Here is a 22,383-nt window from a genome sequence, read left to right on the forward strand (position 1 = left end):
TCCCTTTTGAAGGCTAGAGCTGCGGCTTTTAGGTCCGGAGATACCAGTCGCTACATGGAATCCAGGCGTGAACTCTGGAAAGGCATTAAGGGCGCCAAAAGGCAATATCGAGCCAAGTTGGAAGCCCAGGCTAACCAGAGGGATGCCAGTAGACTATGGCAGGGTCTAAATGAGATCACTGGGTGCAAAGAAAAGGCTGGGAATATCAATAACTGTAACGCTTCTCTTCCTGACGAACTTAACGTATTCTACGCAAGATTCGAACAGAAGAGGAGCGTCCCGCCCCCTCTGGATGAACTGGACCTGGTGGCATCAAGATTCATCGTCACCGAGGAAGACGTTAGAAGAGACTTCCTGAAGATAAATCCAAGGAAGGCGACAGGCCCAGATGGCGTCCCGGGTTGGGTTCTCCGGGCCTCTGCAAGGGAGCTAGCTGGAGTGTTTGCTGACATCTTCAACTGCTCCCTGCTTCAGTCTAAGATCCCCTCTTGTTTTAAGAAGGCAACGATAATCCCAGTGCCGAAGAAAAGCAAGATGGCATGCCTGAATGACTACCGACCTGTGGCTCTAACATCAATTGCTATGAAGTGTTTCGAGCGATTGGTTATGGCACACACACATCAACCATAACCTACCGGTCAACCTCGATGCTTTGCAATTCGCCTACCGGAGCAACAGGTCAACGGCAGATGCCATCTCTCTGGCACTACATTCCTCCTTAGAACACCTGGAGAACAAAGACGTATATGTAAGGCTCCTTTTCATTGACTACGGCTCTGCCTTTAATACCATCATTCCAAATAAACTGATTCCTAAGCTCCGGAACCTGGGTCTTAGCACTCAGATCTGCAGCTAGATCCTCAACCTCCTCACAGACAGGACCCAGGCTGTAATTTAAAAAAAAAAGGGGGACAAGCTCTCCTCTACAATCACTCTGAGCACTGGTGCCCCACAAGGCTGTGTACTCAGCCCCCTGCTGTACTCACTGTACACCCATGATTGTGTAGCCAAATTTCCATCAAACTCAATATATAAGTTTGCTGATGACACCACAATTGTAGGCCGTATCTTGGATAATGATGAGTCTGAGTACAGAGAGGAAATTAAGAACCTGGTGGCATGGTGCAAAGACAATAACCTATCCCTCAATGTCAGCAAGACGAAGAAATTGGTTGTTGACTTCAGCAGGAGTAGCGGACCACACAACCCCATCTACATCGGTGGTGCGCAGGTGGAACAGGTCAAAAGCTTTAAGTTCCTCGGGTGAATATCACAAATGACCTGACTTGGTCTAACCAAGCAGAGTCCACTGCCAAGAAGGCCCACCAGTGCCTTTACTTCCTGAGAAAGCTGAAGAAATTTGGCCTGTCCCCTAAAACCCTCTCTAATTTTTATAGGTGCACCATAGAAAGCATTCTTCTAGGGTACATCACAACCTGGTATGGAAGTTGTCCTGTCCAAGACCGGAAGAAGCTGCAGAAGATCGTGAACATCACACAAACCAATCTTCCATCCTTGGACTCACTTTACACCACACGCTGTCAGAGCAGTGCTGCCAGAATAATCAAGGACAAGACTCACCCAGCCAACACACTTTTTGTCCCACTTCCCTCTGGGAGAAGGTACATGCATGAAGATTCGTACAGCCAGATTTGGGAACAGCTTCTTTCCAACTGTGATAAGACTGCTGAACAGATCCTGACCCGGGTCTGGGCTGTACCTTCAAAATATCTGGAACTGACTTGCACTACCTTACTTTCCTTTTTCTATTTTCTAATTATGATTTATAATTTAAATTTTTCATGATTTATTTCGATTTGTACTTCAGGGAGCGCGGAGCGCAGAAACAAATATCACTGTGATGATTGTACGCTCTAGTATCAGTTGTTTGGTGACAATAAAGTAAAGTAATATTGATTTGTGAGAAAATATAGTTTTTCATACATGGTGTGAAATTTTCTTTATTGATCTTGCTGGAAGATTTCGAGATTTACCACGTGGCAGTTAATCCTAGCGATCATTGCACTCTTGCTGTGATGAAGTGAAGGATTCATTGCTGGTTTTGTATGTAATGTTAACTTTTTTTTGGTAGTTGTTTTCTCCAGGAAAAGGGGGAAATGATTTTGTTTTATTTTCCACTGCCACCCCTCCTCCAACCACTTGTACTTCGTCAAACACAGAAAAGTACAGAACAGCAGAGACTTTTCAACCCATGATGTTGTGCCTATCTTTCAATCTACTCCAAAATCAACCTAACACTTCCCTCCTACATAGCCCTCATTTTACTTTCATCTGTGTGCCTATCTAAGAGTCTTTTAAATGATCCAAGTATATCTGCCTCCACCACCTTTGTAACAAAGAGAAAAGCCCTAGCTCGCTCAACTTTTCTTTTTAATAAAGACATGCTCTCTGATCTGGGCACTGTCCTGGTAAATCTCTGCTTCATTCTCTGAAGCTTTCACATCTTAGATCTTTAGGCATTTATCAAAAGTAGATATGTTTTTAGAAGATCAGGGCTATGGAGAACTGGCACGGAGAGGAGATGAAACTTGCATTGACCCGTTATGATATTTAAAGGCACTGCAAATTTGAGGGCTGAGTTGCTGATTCCTGCTCTGATTATCTTGTGTCTTTACATATACATTTTACATCAAAAGAAGTACAATTTTCTCACTCATAACTTAGTTACTAATTGACAAAATGCAGTTTTAATATTTTGACAATATTGTTTGCCTCTGAGATTCTTTAAAACAATATTTAAATACTAGGATGTGTCATATTTTAATATTCAAATTGTTCAGTAGCTCTTTAACTTGTGTGTAGTATTATGTTTATTTAAAAATAGAGTCGTTCTGTCTGTAGTGAATCCTGGATTGAAACTTTTATTTTTAAGGGTTGCAGTTCTGCAGAACTTTCAATGAATTCCAAATGCAATTGAAGTTCCAAGTTAAACATTGCACAGACTTTGCTCAACCATATGTTCCTGTAATTGTATTACAGTTCAGAGCGGGAAGGAGAGAGTAATTGTTGTACAAATATCTACTTACAAGCAGAGACAATAAAAATAGATTGACCTGAATTTACAGTCCAGTATACACTGCCTCCAGATAGCAATGTGATTGGTTCACAGTGCTGTATGTGTTAACTTCTTGGAAATAGTCCTGTAGTCTTTAATAGCTGACATGGGAATCTGTCACTGCCTTCATTTGAGACACTGACTTTGTTCTCCTCTCAAGAGTTTTGTTGTCAGTTCTTTGCTGTAGGGAGCCTTTCATCATCCAGAAGCCATGGATGTGTGAAAACTAGGCCATAGGTCATGGGTTGTTTCTACTTGTGAAAATAAGATGTGACTTGAGCTTTCCCCGCTGCCCCACTAATTTGTCATTCTCATGAATAGTGTTCAGAACAACAATTAAAGTAAAATTCGCCATTCCCAATGAACACTCAGATCAAGTTATTAATGGTGGAAATGACTACTGATGGCAATTACAGCTCATCCTTTTAGAAATACCTTTGACATGTTTAGCCATTCAAAAATAATAGCACCAGGCTGCTAGGTCAGTAGGTCGAGCCCCTGAGAATCAAGAGGCCAAAGAAAGGCAATGTCCATTTTCTATTCATCTTAACACAAATCTGCTTTGTGTTGCATTAATCTTTCAATTACAGAGATTGTTTCTGTCTTTACCATCTAATTTATTTGTGGACACCCATAATCCTCGTAATTCATATTTTTGTAATGAAACAACATAATTGAAGTTGGATTCTCCATTCTCCTGATTGAATTATTTGAGATTTACTGATGGATGTGCATTATGGTGGGATGGAAGTAAACCTTACTGTTTGACGTATGTGGTAGAGCTTTATTTAAAAATAATTGAAGTAAAAAAAAAGTCTGTACACATTGTTCCACCTGTACTCCATCTTAAAAAGAACTATATAAGAATGTTCTCTGAAGGGTGTAATCTTGTGTCAAGACTTGAATTTGGTTAATTATTGTTTGGTTGTTGGGTCTCCAGTTGTCTGTTGGCTTTTGATTTTTAGGTGCTTAATACAAACACCTGAATGAATATCAGAGTGATAAATCTATTGGTCTTTCTGTGCTTTTCAGCAAACTAAAAACTATCCTTTTCTACAAAAAGTCATTTATTTGCCAAGCAATCCTTTCTGCAAGTTGAGATTTCTTCCACCTGTGGTACTTGTTGGTGAGGATAAAATAGCTGCTCTGGCATGACTAGAGTGGCAAGTTGTAGAGAAATTGAGCATGTTGAAATAATGCTGACCATCACCGTGCACCCTAACCTATTTCCTCTCCACATTCAAAGCAATTCCTCTCACCTGCACAAGATCTACAGCTCATCTGTACACTGAGAACAATTTATAATAGTCATTTAACTCAGCAATCAGTACATTTTTAGGATGGGGCTAACAGCCGGGACACTGGAATGCAAGTTTTGCAGTCGCAAGGAGAAAGTGTAAACTACTCACAAACAGCACTAGAGATCAGGTTGATACCCAGGTCTAGAACTATATTAGCTACATCTCAGTGAGATCCAGCTGCTGACTAAGCCAATTGATTAATATCAGTTTTGTGATTAGTGGATGAAGACATAATAAATTTTTAGCAAAAATATTGAAAGTGTCTGCCCAGTTTCCCTAACCAAACCATGTTAGTGGTTTGAGTTAGCCAACTATAATACAAAAATAATATACCACAGATTCTGAAAAGTTGAAATAAAAAGTAGAAGATCCTGACTAGGAACATACAGTAAGATCTGCACTGAAAAAAACCCCAAGTTATTTCGTTAATAATCTAAAATAAAAGCAAAAAGTTAGAGGTGTCAGGTTACATGGAAGCATGGAAATAGAGCAAGGAGCGAGAGAGAATGAAAGAATTTATGTGACTAGAGTGAAGACTGGCAGCATCAAGGAATTTTCATTTGTCTTATTGTACATTAGTAATCACCATTCAAATTTTTTATATATATATATATAAAATTTTATATATAAAATATGTTGAGGTAAAGTACATTCTGGAGTACAAATAGAAGAAAAGCAAGTGTTGGCCTTTTGGCACTTATTTTTTCATTTCTTCATGTTTAATTTCAGCATTTATTTCACTTGCCCTTGTACCTGTTCCATTCTTCAGTTAAATTATGACTTTTATTTACCTCTGCCATACTCCTGAATTAATGGTTTTATTCACTTAATATCCAAAAGATCATGAATGTATTAAATATGCTACATTGAGCTAAATATACTGCATTGATTGAGCTGCATGAATTAGTTTTTTGAAAAGCTACTTGAAGATTCTTAATATTTTCCAATATTATTCCGCTTTTCACAAATGGTCTGTTGGATAATTCATTAAGTCTTGCTTCCTAAATATTGGATTACAATGGATTCCTGTTAATTGGGACACATTGGGACCAATACATTCTGGCCCAGTTAAACATCTGCCCCAATTAGCCAAAGTTTCATGTAAATAGTTAAAAGGGTATTAAAAAAAAGACAAACTGAGTAACAAATTATGTATTTAAATAAAAAACAATAAATTAGAACACTACCAAAATTACTACAGTACTATAAAACTGTGTAGTAACTCCTAATAGTTTACAGAGGGAATCATTCAATTTACATTGGCATGTTCTTTCCGTTGACTGTACAAAATCAGTGCCAACACTTGGTGCAGATAGTGGACTGCCTTCAAACAGTGCCTTCAATGATTACATCCTTTGTAACGTTCATTGTAACATTCAAGATGATTTTGTATTTTCTAACTTGTTAAAGTAATTAAATCACTCCCAGCGGTTTCTGGCATGTCCAAGCCTGAATGCTTGAAATCACTGTGAGCAAAACAGTTCTGAATTGTCTTACTCTTTATAATTTGTCAACTATCAGTGACAGAAATCAACTGCTTTTTGAACACAAACACACAAATGATACTACCGTAGATGTCGGATTATAAGCCGCTACTTTTTTTCCCACATTTTGAACAGCTTTGAACACTGCGGCCTTTACTACGGTGCGGCTAATGCATGATTTTTTTTCATGCCGCCAAAAACATTTTGCCTCGTAACAGTAGACCAATAAAATTGATGAGTAGTTCACAGAGGTCCAATGAAATTGTACGATAAATCAAGCGCACTTTCACAATTAAATTATTGTAAATCAGTCATTTGTACTCACCCTCATCAACATGGAAAACACTCGAAGAAAAGCATTGTGCTGCCTTTATGGCAGTTATTTAGTTTATAATATTTTCGCTTAATAATTCATTTGTTAGTATTTTCTAGTTAAAGTTAGAAGTGTTTTAAGTATATTTGTTTTCTGTACATCCCGGGATACTTTGACGTCACATCCGGTTTCGCCGCGTCTTGTGGGAAATACCGGTTTGCGATAAACGGGAAGGTGGGGGCGAGCGCATTATGCGAGCGGCATTAGACCCGAGCGAAACGCTGCTTTTAAGTTAAAGGCGATCAATAACTTTTCCTAGTAGGCTGCAGTATATATTTTTTTACCAGTCGTTAGGAGATATTGGAATGTTGTTCGTGCACTGTTCAGTAAAAAAGTATACGCAACGTAATTTGTGTGTTACCGATACGTATGTATAGTTAAAAGTAGCCGTGTTAGAGGCACGGTTCGAAAAAAAGCATTTGCAATATGTATTTGTTTATGTTACCATATGGATTTAATTAAAAGTTAAAAAATCCTCACATGTAGTATCTTTCTGTGTAAATATCTCATATTACAACGTGGGACACCTGCGGCCTAAAATCCGGTGCGGCTTGTACAAGTACAAAATTGATTTTCTTTCTAAAATTAGAGCCAGCGGCTTTTAATCAGGTGCGCTCTGTAGTGCGAAATCTACGGTATTTAAAAATTGTTCTAAGTATAGTGTAATGTTTAAAAATGTACGTGACAGATGCCGGTTAGAAAATGTTCAGCAACAGTCGCCTGCCCCATTAAGTAACAATGTCCAAAATAAACAAAGGGAATCCCAGCTATTTTATTTGTTTTTGTTCTTTAAGAGTTGTCCCAAATAAGCAGCTGCCCTATTAACCAGAATCTACTGTATATATTTTGTAAAGATAATAGTCTGCAAATTTAGAAAATAATTACACAAAATTACTGGCCAAGATTATTGTATATTCTGAAAGTTAATTTGAATTTGGACTTGGTTTTTAGACATTAGCTGTTTCAAACTGGCAAGACATTCCTTTCGCATGATCAATTTCTCTACTGATGTATGCCTCAAACCCTCTAGTTAATATGAACAAACCGATTAGAGGAGAGGGCATATGGAAATGGTACTAGGCAATGAGTCTGTTAAGGTGACAGATCTCAGTGGGGGAGCATTTCGGAGATAGTGACCACAACTCTTTGACCTTTACCAGAGCCTTGGGCAGAGATGACAATATGGAAAGTATATCATTGGGAGAAAGTGAATCGTGATGCTATTAGATAACAATTTGGGAGCATAAATTGAGAACAGATGTACTCATAAAATGCACAATGGATATATGGCGGTTGTTTCGGGAGCACTTGCATAGGGTTCTGGATATGTTTGTCCCTTTGAGGCAGGGAAAGGACGTTAGGGTGAAGGAATTATGGTTGACAAGAGATTTGGAATGTCTAGTTAAGAGAAAGAAAGAAGCATATCTTGGTTTAAGAGGCAAGGATGAGAAACGGTTCTTGAGAGTTTTAAAGTAGCCTGAAAGAGCTTAAGAAGGACCTTAGGAGAGCTAGAAGAGGAATTAAAAGGATTGAGGAGGATCGCAAGACATTTTGCACATATGTAATAAACAGTGGGATGACTAGAGTGAAGGTAGAGGATAAGAGGAAACATGCCTGGAGTTGGAGGAAGTAGGAGAAGTCCTCAGTGAATAGTTAGTATTCACCAGTGAGAGGGACTTTTATGAATAGGAGGACAGCATAGAACAGGCAAATGTGCTGAAACATGTTGACCTTAAGAAATCAAATGTGCTGCATTCTTTGAAAAACATTAGGATAAATAAATCTCTGAGGCTGTACAGGATATACCCTAGGTTACTAAGGGAAGTGAGGGAAGAGATTGCAGTAACTTTGGAGATGATCTTTGCATCCTTATTAGCCACAGGGGTTGTACCAAAAAATTGGAGAGTAGCAAATGTTATTCCTTTGTTCAAGAAAGGTAATAGAGATAATCTGGGGAATTATAGACCAGTGAGCCTTACATTAGTGGTGAGCAACTATTGGAGATCATTCTTAGACTGGATTTACAACCATTTGGAGAAGGAAACTGATGAAGGTGTAGAGCAGTGGAATGTGTTGTATATGGATTTTAAAAATGCATTTGAAAAGGTAGACTCATTCAGAAAATCGGGTGGCATGGGACCCAGGGAAATTCAGTGGCATAGATTCACAATTGGCTCGACCATAAAAGACAGTTTGCAGTCATAGATGGAGCATATTCTGCCTGGAGGTCTGCAGGGATCTGATCTGTGACCCTGTTCTTTGTCTTTTTTATTGAGGAAGTGGAAGGGTGGGTTAGTAAGTTTTCAGATGACTTGAAATTTAGTAGCATGATTAGAGGCATAGATAGAGTGGACAGCCAATGCCTTTTTCCCAGGGTAGAATAGCGATTCGAGAAAAGTATGAGGGGAATGTCAGAGGTAGTATTTTTTACAGATTGGTGGGTGTGTGGAATGCACTACCAGGGATGGTGGGAGAGGCAGATACATTAGAGGCATTTAAGAGACTCTTGGAAAGGCACATGGATGAAAAGAAAATGAAGGGCTGTGTGGGAGCGAAGGGTTAGTTTGTTCTTGGAGTAGGATAAAAGGTGGACACAACATCATGGGCCGAAAGCCTGAACTGTGCTGTATTGTTCTGTATTCTAACAAAGGCGTAATGGGTAAGGGATGCTTTAATAGATATTTTTCAAATTGTGAAGACCAGTATAAGTGCAAAATAATTAATTTCAGATTAATGTCAACAATTTATGGCAAAGAAAAAATATTTTAGTGAGGTCTGTGCTTAATTGAAATGCATTAAGAAATTACTCCATACTTGAGAGTTATATAATTTAATTGCATGTATAATTTGAAAATATTTTAAAATTTTGTACAATAGCTTATGAAGGAATGGCTTCTGATTCAATAAGTGCATGTAAAATGATACTAGAGTATAAAATGGTTCAATTTCAGGGCCTGAAATTGCTTGTTACATCTGCCAGCATGACCAAGATGAACTACTGCAGATGTCTGTTCTCAAAAAATCCCTGAAGAAAATAAATCAGCCAAGTCTGAATGAAGTAAAACATGGACATTGTTAAGGCATGAGATGGAAGGTGGCAATGGTCATTTCTATTAAAGAATCAAGCTGCCTATCATCATACCCAAGTCACCAATAATCAGAAATGTATCTGGATCAGATAAGGTTAAGAAAATGGTTCAGAAGCTGGCAAGTAACTTGCAGACTGATTCCAGAGATCTTTTCCACCAGCTGCTGTGCATAGAGTAGAGGGCAATATTTTACATTTGCCTAGGTGAATGCTCATGTGAAGCTCAGAGTAAACAGTATACACTGTAAGAATAAGTACAGCAATGAATACAATGACGAGTTAGGGGGGAAAAAAAACCAACATAACAGTGCAAAGGTTGTAGTATAAACTGGAGTAATGCAAAAAGGAAGGCTAAAAGTGACAACAGAACTGAGTGAGGTAGAATTAAGAGGACAAGTATGTGGAGTACGACAGGGAAGGGTGTATGAAGGAAGTGATTAGCCAGAAGTCTGATAATCAAAGATAGAAATTGTTCTTAAATTTTGGATGTCAGGCTTTCAGGATGATATGTCTTCTCCCAGAAGGTACTATATATTGAAGAAAAGATAATGGTCAGGGGTAGCAGACATTTTTGATGGTAATTTAGACTTTCTGAACCATCACATTGAGAAGGTGAACTGGATGGAAGGACGTGACAAGCCTGTGATGGACTTGGCAATACTTGCCACTCTGTAGGTTCTTTTGGTCCAGAGTGGAGCAGTTGCCATACCAGGCTGAGGTGCAACCTGTTGGAATACTTTCTGTAGCACATGTAGAAGTTTCAGATAATGCTCATGGACATATTGAATCTTCTCTGATGCCAAAGAAAGTAAGTTTGTTGATATGCTTTCATGATCACTTCATTAGTGTGAAGAGATTAAGTGAGGTGACTAGTGATATGAATATGAAGGAACCTTCAAGATTGTCAACCATCTCTACAGAATCCCCATTAATGAGGATAGGGTTATGCCATCTCCCACCTGCATCCCTGCTTTCTTAGGTCAACAACCAGTGCTTTCTTCTTGCTGACATTAAGATCTAAGTTGTTGTTTTGAAGCCATGACACAAGGTTCACAACCCTCTTCCTGTACTTTATTTCCTTATTGTTGTTGATCAGGCCAATAACAGTACTATCACAAGCAGACCTAAGGATTGAGTTGGTGCTGTAAAGAGCCGTCCATTTTTAAAAAAATTATTCATTTACAGGATGTGGGCCTTGCCAGCTAAGCCAGCATTTATTGTCTATCCCAAGTTGCCCTTGGTAAACAAGGAGTAAGGGTCAGGGAGATTAAATATTTTGACTAGTTCTAACTGACCTGAGGTCTACCAGATAGGAAGTATAAAAGTAGTTTCAGTTAAGAGTAAGCAATTATCAATCTTTCAGAGCATTTCATTATCTTTGAAATTAGAGCTACTGGTTGGCAGTCGTTGAGACAGGGCAACACAAACTAAATGCTGGAGGAACTAAGCAGGACAGGCAGCATCAATGGAAAAGAGTACAGTTGACATTGGGTCTTGGCCCGGAACATCAATTATATTTTCTATAGAGGCCGCCTGGCCTGCTGAGTTCCTCCCGCATTTTATTTGTGTTGCTTGGATTTCCAGCATCTGCAGATTTTTTCTTGTTTATGATTGAGACAGGTGGGAAAATTAAATATTTTTCCTTTTCAATTCATGTTATCTTCTGTCTAAAAGAAATGGGTGGGGAATAGAGGGGTGCACATTTTTTAAATAAGCTATTAATACATTATTTTGACTATTAATTGGTAGCAGGAGTGGGACACCATTTAGCTTGGTCATGAGTTACTTCTAATTAAAAGTACAATACAGTGTCTCAAGTTCTTGTAAAATGCAGTTACACTTGTTAATATTAATTGTGGTAAACTGTACTCCCATCACCACAAAGCTGTCGTTTATACCGGTTTCCCCAGCAATCCGAAGATAGTGTTCCTGTGAAACCGTTTGTAAACCGAAATGTCATAAAGTGAAAAAGCAATTACCATTAATTTATATGGGAAAAATTTTTGAGCATTCCCAGACCCAAAAAATAACCTACCAAATCTTACCAAATAACACATAAAACCCAAAATAACACTAACATATAGTAAAAGCAGGAATGATATGATAAATATACACCCTATATAAAGTAGAAATATTGTGTGTACGGTGTAGTTTCACTTATCAAAATCAGGAAGACAACGAGCCAAAGTTGATTTGGAGAAAAAAAATCGGCATGTACACGCATGCGCCAACAACTGCCCGCACAAGGTTTCACGATCATTGTAGTCTTTCTTGGGGTAAACACACGTATAAAGCGGGCGTCTTTTTCTTGCAAAAGCGAAAATCCTCTTTGGTTAGCGAAAATAGGTACTAATGTAGGTCTTTCGTAACAGTGAGTTGTCATAAAGCAAACGTTTGAAAAACGGGGGACACCTGTACTTGTATTTTATAGGTTGCATAATGTTGATGGTACAGCAGTGAAATTAATTGTACTTGGTCTCAGACTGAAATGTTACTTTTACAGTTGTGGGAAAAAAACCTGCAGCAGATATATGCTGGGGTTACGGTTGTGACAACTTGGCAATTAATTGGTTATTTATAAATTAAATTCAGCTTTCAGTTGAAAGTTAAAATCAAAAATATGTACTTTTTCTAGTCATGGGATTAGAAATGTCAATTTCAGTTTATTTTTATTGTAATTGCTTCTAATCTTTTTCTCATCCTGTTTTTTTTTCAGGATAGTTAACATCACCCAAAGTAAAGAATAATTAAAAGAAGCCAACTTATTGTCCACCTTTTCTCCTAATCTGATATCCAAAACCATATACATTTTCAACTGGAGAGCTGAGGAAATTAACAACTGCAGAAATGACCGTCCATGGAGTTACAATTCCATTCTTTGGAGCATACATTCTACTGATCGTACAGATTCAAGGTAAGTTATGTTGCCTATATTTTTTTGAGTTTTTAAATAAATATCCAATGACAGTATTCAATTTGCCTTCTAAACCAAAATCTGGAATTTTATCTCTAAAGCTTTATCCCACATATGTAACATCTCCATATGTGACTCTTATCAGACTGTTTGTAAATGTTCCTGTAAAACTACATGAGCAATGTGATGTAAACAGATTGTGTTTTAAGTGTTAATTTTGAAATTTCATCTTGATTCTTGAAGTGGAAAAAGAACTGGAAATTAAATTTTACAATTTTTAATATTTTGAGAGAAGTAACAACCTTGCGCTCAATGTCAGTAAGAACAAAGAATTGATTGTAGTCTTCAGAAAGGGTAAGGCGAGGCAACACACACCAGTCCTCATTGAGGAATCAGAAGTGGAAAGATTGAGCAATTTCAACATCCTGGGTGTCAGCATCTCTGAGGATCTCTCCTAGGCGATCTATTGCAAAGGAGGCATGATAGTGGTTATATTTCATTACAAGTTTAAGGAGATTTGGTATGTCACAAAAGATGCTCACGAATTTCCACATGTACTGTGGAGAGCATTCTAACTGGCTGCATCACAGTCTGGCATGGGGGGAGGGGTGGTAGGACACTGCACAGGATCGAATTAAGCTGCAGAAAGTTTTAAACTCAGTTAGCTTCATCATGGGCATTAGCCTTGTCAGCATCCAGGCCATCTTCAAGGTGCAATGCCTCATAAAGGCGGCATCCATCATTTAGGACCTATGTCATCCAGGATATGTCCTCTTCTCATTGCTACATCAGGGAAGGAGGTACAGGAGCCTAAAGCCACACCTACAGTTCAGGAATTGCTTCTTCCCCTTGGCCATCAGATTTCTAAATGGACAATGAACCCATGAGCCATACCTCATTACTTTTTCTCTTTTTGCACTACTTACTTAATTTAACTTTTTAAATATATATATTTACTGTAATTTAAATTCTTATTATGAATTACAATGTATTGTTGCTGCATAACACCAAATTTCAAGACATATGCCAATAATATTAAACCTGATTCTGATTCTAATAAGTGTACGTGATCTATGTAAGCTCATTTTCAGCCTGCCACTATCACAGCCTGTGCGTATAATAAGGGCATAGGGATACTGAATCAGGAAAATTATGTAATATAAAGGGTGTAAATAAAGATACTTCTGATAAGTGGCATTATCACTTTATTTGTCTGGTGTATAAAAGCATACAAGCATTTGAGGTTTAACCAAACATAAAATGTTTTTAAGTTGACTTTCAGCAATCATACTGGCAATCTGAAATCTGATTGGTCAGTATCTACAATGAATATACTTTTACAGAAAAGTGCTACTTCTTGATTGTTCTCTTAGTTCCTGAAGCTAATGAACTGCCTCAATGGCAAATCAACCAATTTACCAATAAGGTATAGTCAACAGCATGCTAATGCTACTAAAATTAACTTATTTGTAAGTTGGTTTATTGTTGCAACTTGTACAGGGGATGTGACCTAACAGAGAAAAACTTTGTTTTGCATGCCACCCATGAAGAATATTTAGCACTTTGACCAGCAACCAATTAGCATTTTGGATTGATTAGTAAGAGCAAATTAAAGGAAGACAGAGGCAAGCACAGCAGCCTCTGAGTTGACATTGTTATGAATGTGAAGCAACTCTGAGGGGCCGAAGGGTACAAAGTCGCCCCCTCCTTTTTGAGAATCGCAAGATCACTATTAATTCGGGTCTGGGACCCAGGAAATGAGAGAGAGAGACACGTAGAATACACAGGGTTTGGAATGTGTCCTGGCCTCAGCGAAACAGAACCACTGATAACGGCCATTGTCTCTTGGAGACGGAATTGTGTATTGAGTACTGTACTATTCATTGAAACCCCTCAGGGGACAACCAGAGTGGGCTGGTTGGGGGATTGCACCTGATTGACATCTGAGATCCCGTGAGTAAGGATAAAAGAGGGGTCTGGGGAACAACCCCTTTAGACGCACCAGGAGAAACGCTAGAGATCCCGTGACAGCGTTTAATAGCGACAGCCGGTGAGGGCTCGTGTGCGTCCTCCCTTGCCAGGGTGGCGGGCTCATCACAGAAGAACGGTTTAGCTAAAGGAGAGGCCACAAGTGAACAGCCACACCAACAGGACTCCTGACAGATCGAAATCATAAAAGGAAAGCCGGCAAGGTTTTCTCCAAATCTATCTATCTCTATCTCTCTCTCTCTCTCTCTCCCTCCCTCCCTCCCTCTCTCTCTCTCCCCCCCCTCTCTCTCCCTCTCTCCCCCTCCCCCTCTCTCCCTCTCTCTCTCTCCAACCATTGCAACATAGCGGTCCCCAATGGCTGCAGCCTGCATGAACTGAGTGAACTTTATATTTCCATCGGACAATACATTATCCCCTAGACAACGATAGAGCTTATTTCTTATTGATTATTATTATACCCGCACTTTTAGATTTAGTATTGACGATGTATATTATCTGTATATTTGCATTGATACTATTTTTGTGTATTTTTACTAATAAATACTGTTAAAAATAGTATCATCAGACTTCAACGGACGTCTCCATCTTTGCTGGTAAGTGACCCAGTTACGGGGTTCGTAACAATATAGGGTGGTGATCTTGAGGCTTTTAGCTCTTCAAGGCTTTAGCGAAGAGAGGCTTCACTCAGAGAAGAAAAGGAAAGAAAAGCTCAAGTTTTTTCTTTCTTTATATCTGCTTAGCTAGGACAGTAGGAATGACAAGTGGGATAGTGAAATGCTCCTCTTGTAGGATGTGGGAAGGCAGGGAGGCCTCCAGTGTCCCTAACGACTACCACTGCAAGAGTGCTTCGAACAAACTGCGTTAAGGAGTTGGAGCTGGAACTGGATGAACTCCGGATCATTCGAGAGGCTGAAAGAGCGAATGATAGAACATATAGAGAGGTAGTTGCATCCAAGATGCAGGACACAGGAAACTGGGTGACAGTCATGAAGGGGAAAGGGGATAAGGAGCCAATGCATAGTACCCCTGTGGCCTCAACAGCATGTGTATGACGTTGGATACTGTCGGGGGTGGGGGATGTGACCTAACAGAGAAAAGTCAGTGGTTGGATCTCTGGCATCGATTCTGCCTCTGTGACTCAGAAGGGAAGGGAGAGAAGAGACGCACTGTGGTGATAGGGGATTCGTTAGTTAGGGGAATGGACAGAAGGTTCTGAGGGCAAGAATGAGATTGCCAGGTAGTACGCTGCCTCCTGGGTTCCAGGGTCTGTGATATCTCAGATAGAGTCCTCAGCATTCATAAGTGAGAAGGTGAACAGCCAGAAGTCATGGTCCATGTAGGTACAAATGACATGGGTAAGGTGAGTGATGAGGTTCTGCATAGGCAGTTCAGAGAGTTGGATGCTAAGTTAAAGGGCAGGACCTCCAGGATTGTGATCTCAGGATTGACGCTCATGCCATGTGCTAGTGAGGCCAGAACTAAGAAGATTATACAGTTAAATACGTGGCCAGGGAATTGGTGTAGGAGGGAGTGCATAAGATTTTTGGATCATGGGGCTCTCTTCCAGGGAAGGTAGGACTTGTACAGAAGGTATGGTTTGCACCTGAACTCGAGGGACTAATATTCTAGTGGGAAGGTTTGTTAATGCTGCACGGTAGGGTTTAAACTGGAGATGCAGGGGAATGGGAACCAGAGTGCCAGAATAGTTAGTGGAAATAGTTATGGAGGCAGATGCTGGTAAGACTTCAGCCAAAGTTGGGAATCAAATGGTTGAGCATGGTGTGATTAGTGTCCTGAGCTGCCTATATTCCAGTGCCAGAAGTATTGAAGGAAAAGTGGATGATAGCGTGGAAGATGAAGTAGCTGGTTTACAAACTGAGGTAATGTGTAGTGAGAAGAAGCCACATGCGGCAAAGTTGCAGTCAAAAGGGTGAGTTGCAAAGGAAAGGGTGGACAAAATTGAAAAGGGTGAATACAGGACTGAAGATGTATTTGATTGCACATATACTGAACAACACAGTTGCAGATTGGCAGAAATGATATTGTAGGCATCACTGAATCATGGCTGAAAGAAGATTACAGCTGGGAGCTCAATGTCCAAGGACGTGTTGTATCGAAAGAGCAGTCTGGAAGGCAGAGGGGGCAACGTTGCTCTGTTGGTTAAAAATAAAATGAAATCAAATCATTAAAGAGAGATGACATATGGTCAAAAGGTGTTGAATTATTGTTGATAGCGCTAAGGAACTGCTAGGGTAAAAAGACCCCGATGGACATTGTATACAGACCCCCCTCCCCCCCCCCCCCCAAACAATAGTAAAGATGTGGCCTACCAATCATAACAGGAGATAGAAAGTGCACACCAAAAGGGCAATATTACAATAGTCATGGGGACTTCAATATGCAGTGAAAAATCAGGTCGGTGCTGGATTCCAGGAGGGAGAATTTCTAGAGTGCCTATGGGATGGCTTTTTTGAGCAGCTCGTGGTTGAACCCACTAGAGGATTAGCTATTCTGGATTGGGTATTTTGCAATGAACCAGAATAGATCAGAGACCTTTAGATAAAAGAACCCTTGGGGGCAATTGATCATAATATGGTCGAATTCACCCTGAAATTTGAGGAGAGGCTGAAGTCAGATGTACCTGTAGTACAGTGGAGTAAAGGAAATTACAGAGGCAGAGAGAGGAGTTGGCCGGAATCGATTGCAAAACAAGTGGCAGGGATGACTGCAAGCAGCAACGGGTGAAAGTTCTGGAAGTAATTCGGAAGGCACAGGATATTTACATTCTGAAGATAAAGTATTCTGAAGGAAAGATGACAGAACTGTGCCTAACAAGAGAGGTCAAAACCAATATAAAAGCTAAAGAGAGGGCATATAATAGAGCAAAAATTAGTAGGAGGTTAAGAGTATTGGGAAGTATTTAAAAACCAACAGAAGGCAACTAAAAACTTCATGAAGAAGGTAAAGATGGAATATGGAAGTAAGCTAGCCAATAATATTAAAGAGGATACCAGAAGTTTCTTCAGATACCTAAAGTGTAAAAAAGAGGTAAGAATGGATATTGGACTGCTAGGAAACAATGCTGGCGAGTAATAGGGGACAACGAAATAACAGACGAACTAAATATTTTGCATCATTCTTCACTGTGGAAGCCACGAGCAGAATGGTGGACATTTCAGGTGTCGGGGGCATGAAATGTGTGAAGTTAACATAATTAGAGAGAAGGTTCTTGGGAAACTGAAAGGTCCGAAGGTAGATAAGTCACCTGGACCAGATGGTGTACTCCTATTGTTCTGAAAGAGGTGGCCGAAGAAATTATAGAGGCATTAGTAATGGTCTTTCAAGAATCACTAAATTCTGGAATGGTTCCAGATGACTGGAAAATTGCAAATGTCACTCCACTCTTCAAGAAGGGAGAGAGGCAGAAGAAACAAAACTATAGGTCAGTTAGTCTGACCTCAGTGGTTGGAAAGATGGCATCGATTATTAAGGATGTAGTGTCAGGGTATTTGTAGGCACATGCTAAAATGGGCTGTAGTTAGCATGGTTTCCTCAAGAGAAAATCTTACCTAACAAATCTTTTAGAATTCTTTGAAGAAGTAATGAGTAGGATAGACAAAGGGAAATCTGTTGTGTACTTGGATTTTCAGAAGGCCTTTGACAAGGTTCCACACATGAGACTGCTTAACAAGCTATGAACCCCTGGTATTACGGGAAAGATTCTAGCATGGATAAAGCAGTGGCTGATTGAGAGAGGAGAGAACAGAGAATATCTGGGGTGGGTGGGATCTTTGATTATATTGGAAACTTTAACAAGGTAGTGAGAAGTGTAGACAGAGTGTGTAGAGGGAAAGTTAGTTTCCATGATGTGTTGAGCTGTATCCATAACTCTTTGTGGTTTCTTGTGATCTTGAGCAGAGCAACAGCCATACCAAGCCATGATACACCTAGACAGGATGCTTTCTGTGGTGCATTGATATAAAATGGCAAGTGTCAAAGGGTTCTTGCTAATTTCCTTAGTCTCCTTAGTGTTCTTTCTTAACCGTGGTGTGTACATGGTTGGACCAGAACATGCTATTGGTGTTTACTCCTGGGAACTTCAAGCTTTCAACTCTTTCAACATCAGCACCGTTTATGTAAAGAGGAGTGTGCGCTCTGCCCCATTTCCTGAAGCCAATGATCAATTCTTTTGTTTTGCTGTCATTGAGGAAAAGTTGTTGTCATGACATCATGTCACTAGGCTCTTGATTTCCCTCATGTACTCTGTTTCGTTGTTATTTGAGGTTTGACCTAGTACGGTGGTGTCACTTGCAGACTTACAGATGGAATTAGAACAGAATCAGACCACCCAGTCATGAGTGTGTGAGGAGTCTATTATCATTCATGTCACTATTGTTGAGGAAGTCACGAAGATTCTTATTTATTGCACATAGTGTAAGTATTTTAGCAGATCTGCATGTATAAAACATGGTAATTACAGGTCTTTTAGTGAAATATCAGATGTCATCAGAGTAGAATACTACTATTAACTCCTGTTTCAAGAGTCCAGCTAGTAAATATAATTTATTACTGAATGGTATTGTTTAGTAAGATTGATTTTTCAGGTAATAGCTGCAAGTGTAAAGGTACCATTTGTATTGTTTAAAATTATTTACATGTTACAATATTGGGACAGAAAGTGAGCAGTTTTCACATCTAGATAGGACAATAAGCTGAATATAAAGCAGTAAGGGAAAGTGAGGTGAGTACAGAAGGATGCTGACAGGTTGGTGAGTGGACAAGATCTATTGTGAGGGTGTTCATCTTGGTAGGAAGAACAGGAATCTTTCAGATGATGAAAAATTAGATGCTTGTGTGCAGACAGCTGTGGATGAACTGATTGAAAATATAGAAGGTGAATATACAAAGGGCAAATGGTACATTGGCCTTCACTGGAAGGGCTTTAAGTATAAGCTTGAGGAAGTCTGGCTGTAACTGTAAAGTTTTTTTTTAAAGAAAAGTCCATCTCTGGAATATCATAGTTCTATTAATTTACCTAATTCCTTTTCTCTCAATGTCAGTTGTGAATTTAAGTTCTTCAGATCATTATCCATTCACTTGTAGCTCAGTTTATTTGAAAGCATTTTTAATGTTCTGATCAATACTTAATCAAACAATGATTGGTTATACCTTGACTATACTTAAGAATCATAATTTGTTTCAGTCAATTGTCTGCTGTATAAAACATAAGAAAATTAGCTTGCTTGCTTCAGGAAATATGGTTTGTTTGGATACCACATTGATCAACACGAGCGGATAGCCAGAGATTCTTTTCCCAGACAGAAATGGCTAATAGAAGGGCATAACTTTGAGGTGATTGGAGGCAAGTATTGGGTGGAGGGAGATGTTGGAGTTAGGATTTTTACGCATAGGGTGGTGAATGTGTGGAACACCCTACCACAGCTGGTAATAGAGGCAAGTACATTAGAGACACATATGGGACTTGGATAGGTACATGGATGATATAAAAGTCAAGGGCTATATAGGAGGGAAAAGGTATTAAAGTCATTAAAGGATCAGCTCAAGATTATGGGTCAAAGGACCTATACTGTTCTATGTTCTATGATTATATCTTTTTTAAGCCTTCATAGATATAATTGTTCAAATGCCCTCCTTTTATTATGCAAATTGCTTTGTTCACTTTGTTTGGCTTGTCAGTTATTGAGCTATATGTGTGTGCAATTACCCCAAGACTTGCATTTGCAATCCTGACTCATTCTTCTTTCACTGCTTGTGCAATGTGCATGCGTTGTTTTCTATTGTAGAACCAATCATTGAACATTTTTGGGAGATTGCAAGGAATTTTCAGTGCTCAGCACAATTACATTTGTCTTCAATTCTAAAATGTAGAGCTGCTTTGAGTCTGATGCAATACAAAGTTGGGGCTGTTCACCAGCTGAGGAATCAGCTTGACTTGGAGAACTATGATGGTGTGGTGATCTACTTGGACACATTCTTGTTTAAAGCAAATAATTCAGTAACCTTGGAATGATCAGAATCCAGTCATCAAGAATTTGCAACCTTCACCGAGAATATCTATCCTGTATATTATTGGGATCAATTGTGTTGTAGGTTTGTTCAAGCTTGGCTTCCATTTGTTTTGTATACAATTTTAAGAATTTTAGTCTTTTAAACTATCATAGCATTTGATTGTCTAGTGGGCCTTCAAGGAGTATGTACCATTTATATGAGTATTCAAATCCATAATGGTGTTCAAAAGTTCAAATTAAATTTATTATCAAAGTACATAAATGTTACCATATACAACCCTGAGATTCATTTTCTTGAGACATTCACAGTAAATACAAGACAAACAATAGAATCAGTGAAAGACAGAATCCAACAGGATGGATAGTCAATGTGCAAATGACACCAGACTCTGCAACTACAAAAAACATATAAATAATAATTATTATTAAATAAGTAATAAATATTTTTTTGAAAATTGAGTTGAAGCATCCTTGAAAATAGTCCATGAATTCTTCAGTGATGGGGTAAGTGAATTTATCTCCTCTGGTTCAACAGCCTGATGGTTGAGGGGTAATAACTGTTCCTAAACCTGATGGTGTGAGTGTTGAGTTTCCTGTACCACTTTGCTGTTGACAGCAGTGAGAAGAGAGCATGGCCTAGATGGAGGGAGTCCTTGATGGATGCCGCTTCCCTGCGACAGCACTCCATGTAGATTTGCTCAGTGGTGGGGAGGGCTTTAATCCATGTTAGACGTAATTTTGGATCATTTTCTGTTTACGGGCATTGGTGTTCCCATACCAAGCCATGATACAACCAGTCAATTTATTCTCCACCACACATCTATAGAAGTTTGTCAAAGTTTTAGATGACATGCAGAATCTTTTCGAAGTTCTAAGAAAGTAGAGGGGTTGCCATGTTTTCTTTTGTAATGCCTAAGGCAGGGGTGGCCAACTTTTACATTCCATGTGTCAGTTTTTTCACGCACAAGTTCAGATGCGCCATACAACTCTTGTACCCCATTCAATTCTTGAAAAAATAATATTAATGTAGACATATTTAGCATTTTTACATGATATATTGATTCAATATAAAACAAGATAAACATTACTTACCTTAATGAGACTTTTAATATATTTTGTCTTCTTTTGATTTTTTCCTTTTTCTTAATCACATATTCTTTCTGTAACTCAGACCCAAGCACTAGCTTCAGTTTTCCTTCTATTTCTGTCTGATTTTGTGTTTTATAGTGTCTATTAAGATCATGTCTTCTTTTATGTAAGAAAGTGTTTTCACAAACAATGCAGTGATTTTCCTGACAGACCTGCTATAAGTAAGAACTCATTTTCCCACTGTTCATTGAATTCACGCTTACTATCACTGCTTTTCTTTTGCTCATTTTCTTTTGCACTGTGGTGGGTAACTGAATGTAAAAACAAGGCTTAATTTTTGAAAATGTACAAAACTGCAAATGTTCACAAAGGACAAACAAAGCACAACTCTGTAGCGCACAAGTGTCAATTGTAAACTGACTGGCAAAAACCTGCAACACACTGCTGGTGCAGACGCCTGATGCCTCAGGATCAAACATGTATTGAACAGTTATTGAACAACTGCAGAACAAACGCCCTTCTTTCCTAGTTCTTTTCCTAGTTCCTTCTTTTCTTTAATTGAAAACAGATTAATGTGAAAGAAGATAACATTTGCCAAAAGATGTGCGTGAAATAATAAAATCGCTAAAAATAATTGCTAAGTTTTAGATTTATTCTCAGTAAAGCCTATTTCTAGCTCTAAGCTACTTGAATTCCTGTTACAGATTTTTTTTCTACAAATTGGCTTTTGGTTAATACTTCTTGCATGAGTAGGCTTACTTTTTAATTATTATCACTGGGTTGCAATGCGCCACTTCTAATCATCCAATCCGCCACTTTGGGGGCATGCGCCATAGGTTGGCCATTCCTGGCTAAGGCATACTAATAATTGGAAACATTTGACATCATTGACATACAGTACACCTTTTGCCTGTACAGTTGCTGCTTAACTCAATTATACCTATGTTACCAATTAATCTGGTAACCCATACATTATTTGAATGTGGGAGGAAACCCATATAGTCATGGGAAAATCATAGAAACTCCTTACAGAGAGCACT

The 22,383-nt window shown here is 39.0% G+C and overlaps 1 protein-coding gene across 3 annotated transcripts in view; it reads left to right on the forward strand.

Moving 5' to 3' along the window:
* bmpr1aa (bone morphogenetic protein receptor, type IAa) overlaps positions 1-22,383 on the forward strand; it is a 260,246-nt gene that overhangs the window by 164,892 nt on the left and 72,971 nt on the right. For all 3 annotated transcript variants that reach the window (XM_073025226.1, XM_073025225.1, XM_073025227.1), the window contains one exon: positions 12,039-12,236. In XM_073025226.1, coding sequence (XP_072881327.1) covers positions 12,170-12,236 — 67 coding nt within the window. In that variant the 5' untranslated portion in view covers positions 12,039-12,169. The remainder of the gene's footprint in view (positions 1-12,038; positions 12,237-22,383) is intronic.

Source organism: Hemitrygon akajei, chromosome 21 (assembly GCF_048418815.1).
Source record: "Hemitrygon akajei chromosome 21, sHemAka1.3, whole genome shotgun sequence".
Taxonomy (NCBI): Eukaryota; Metazoa; Chordata; class Chondrichthyes; order Myliobatiformes; family Dasyatidae; genus Hemitrygon; species Hemitrygon akajei.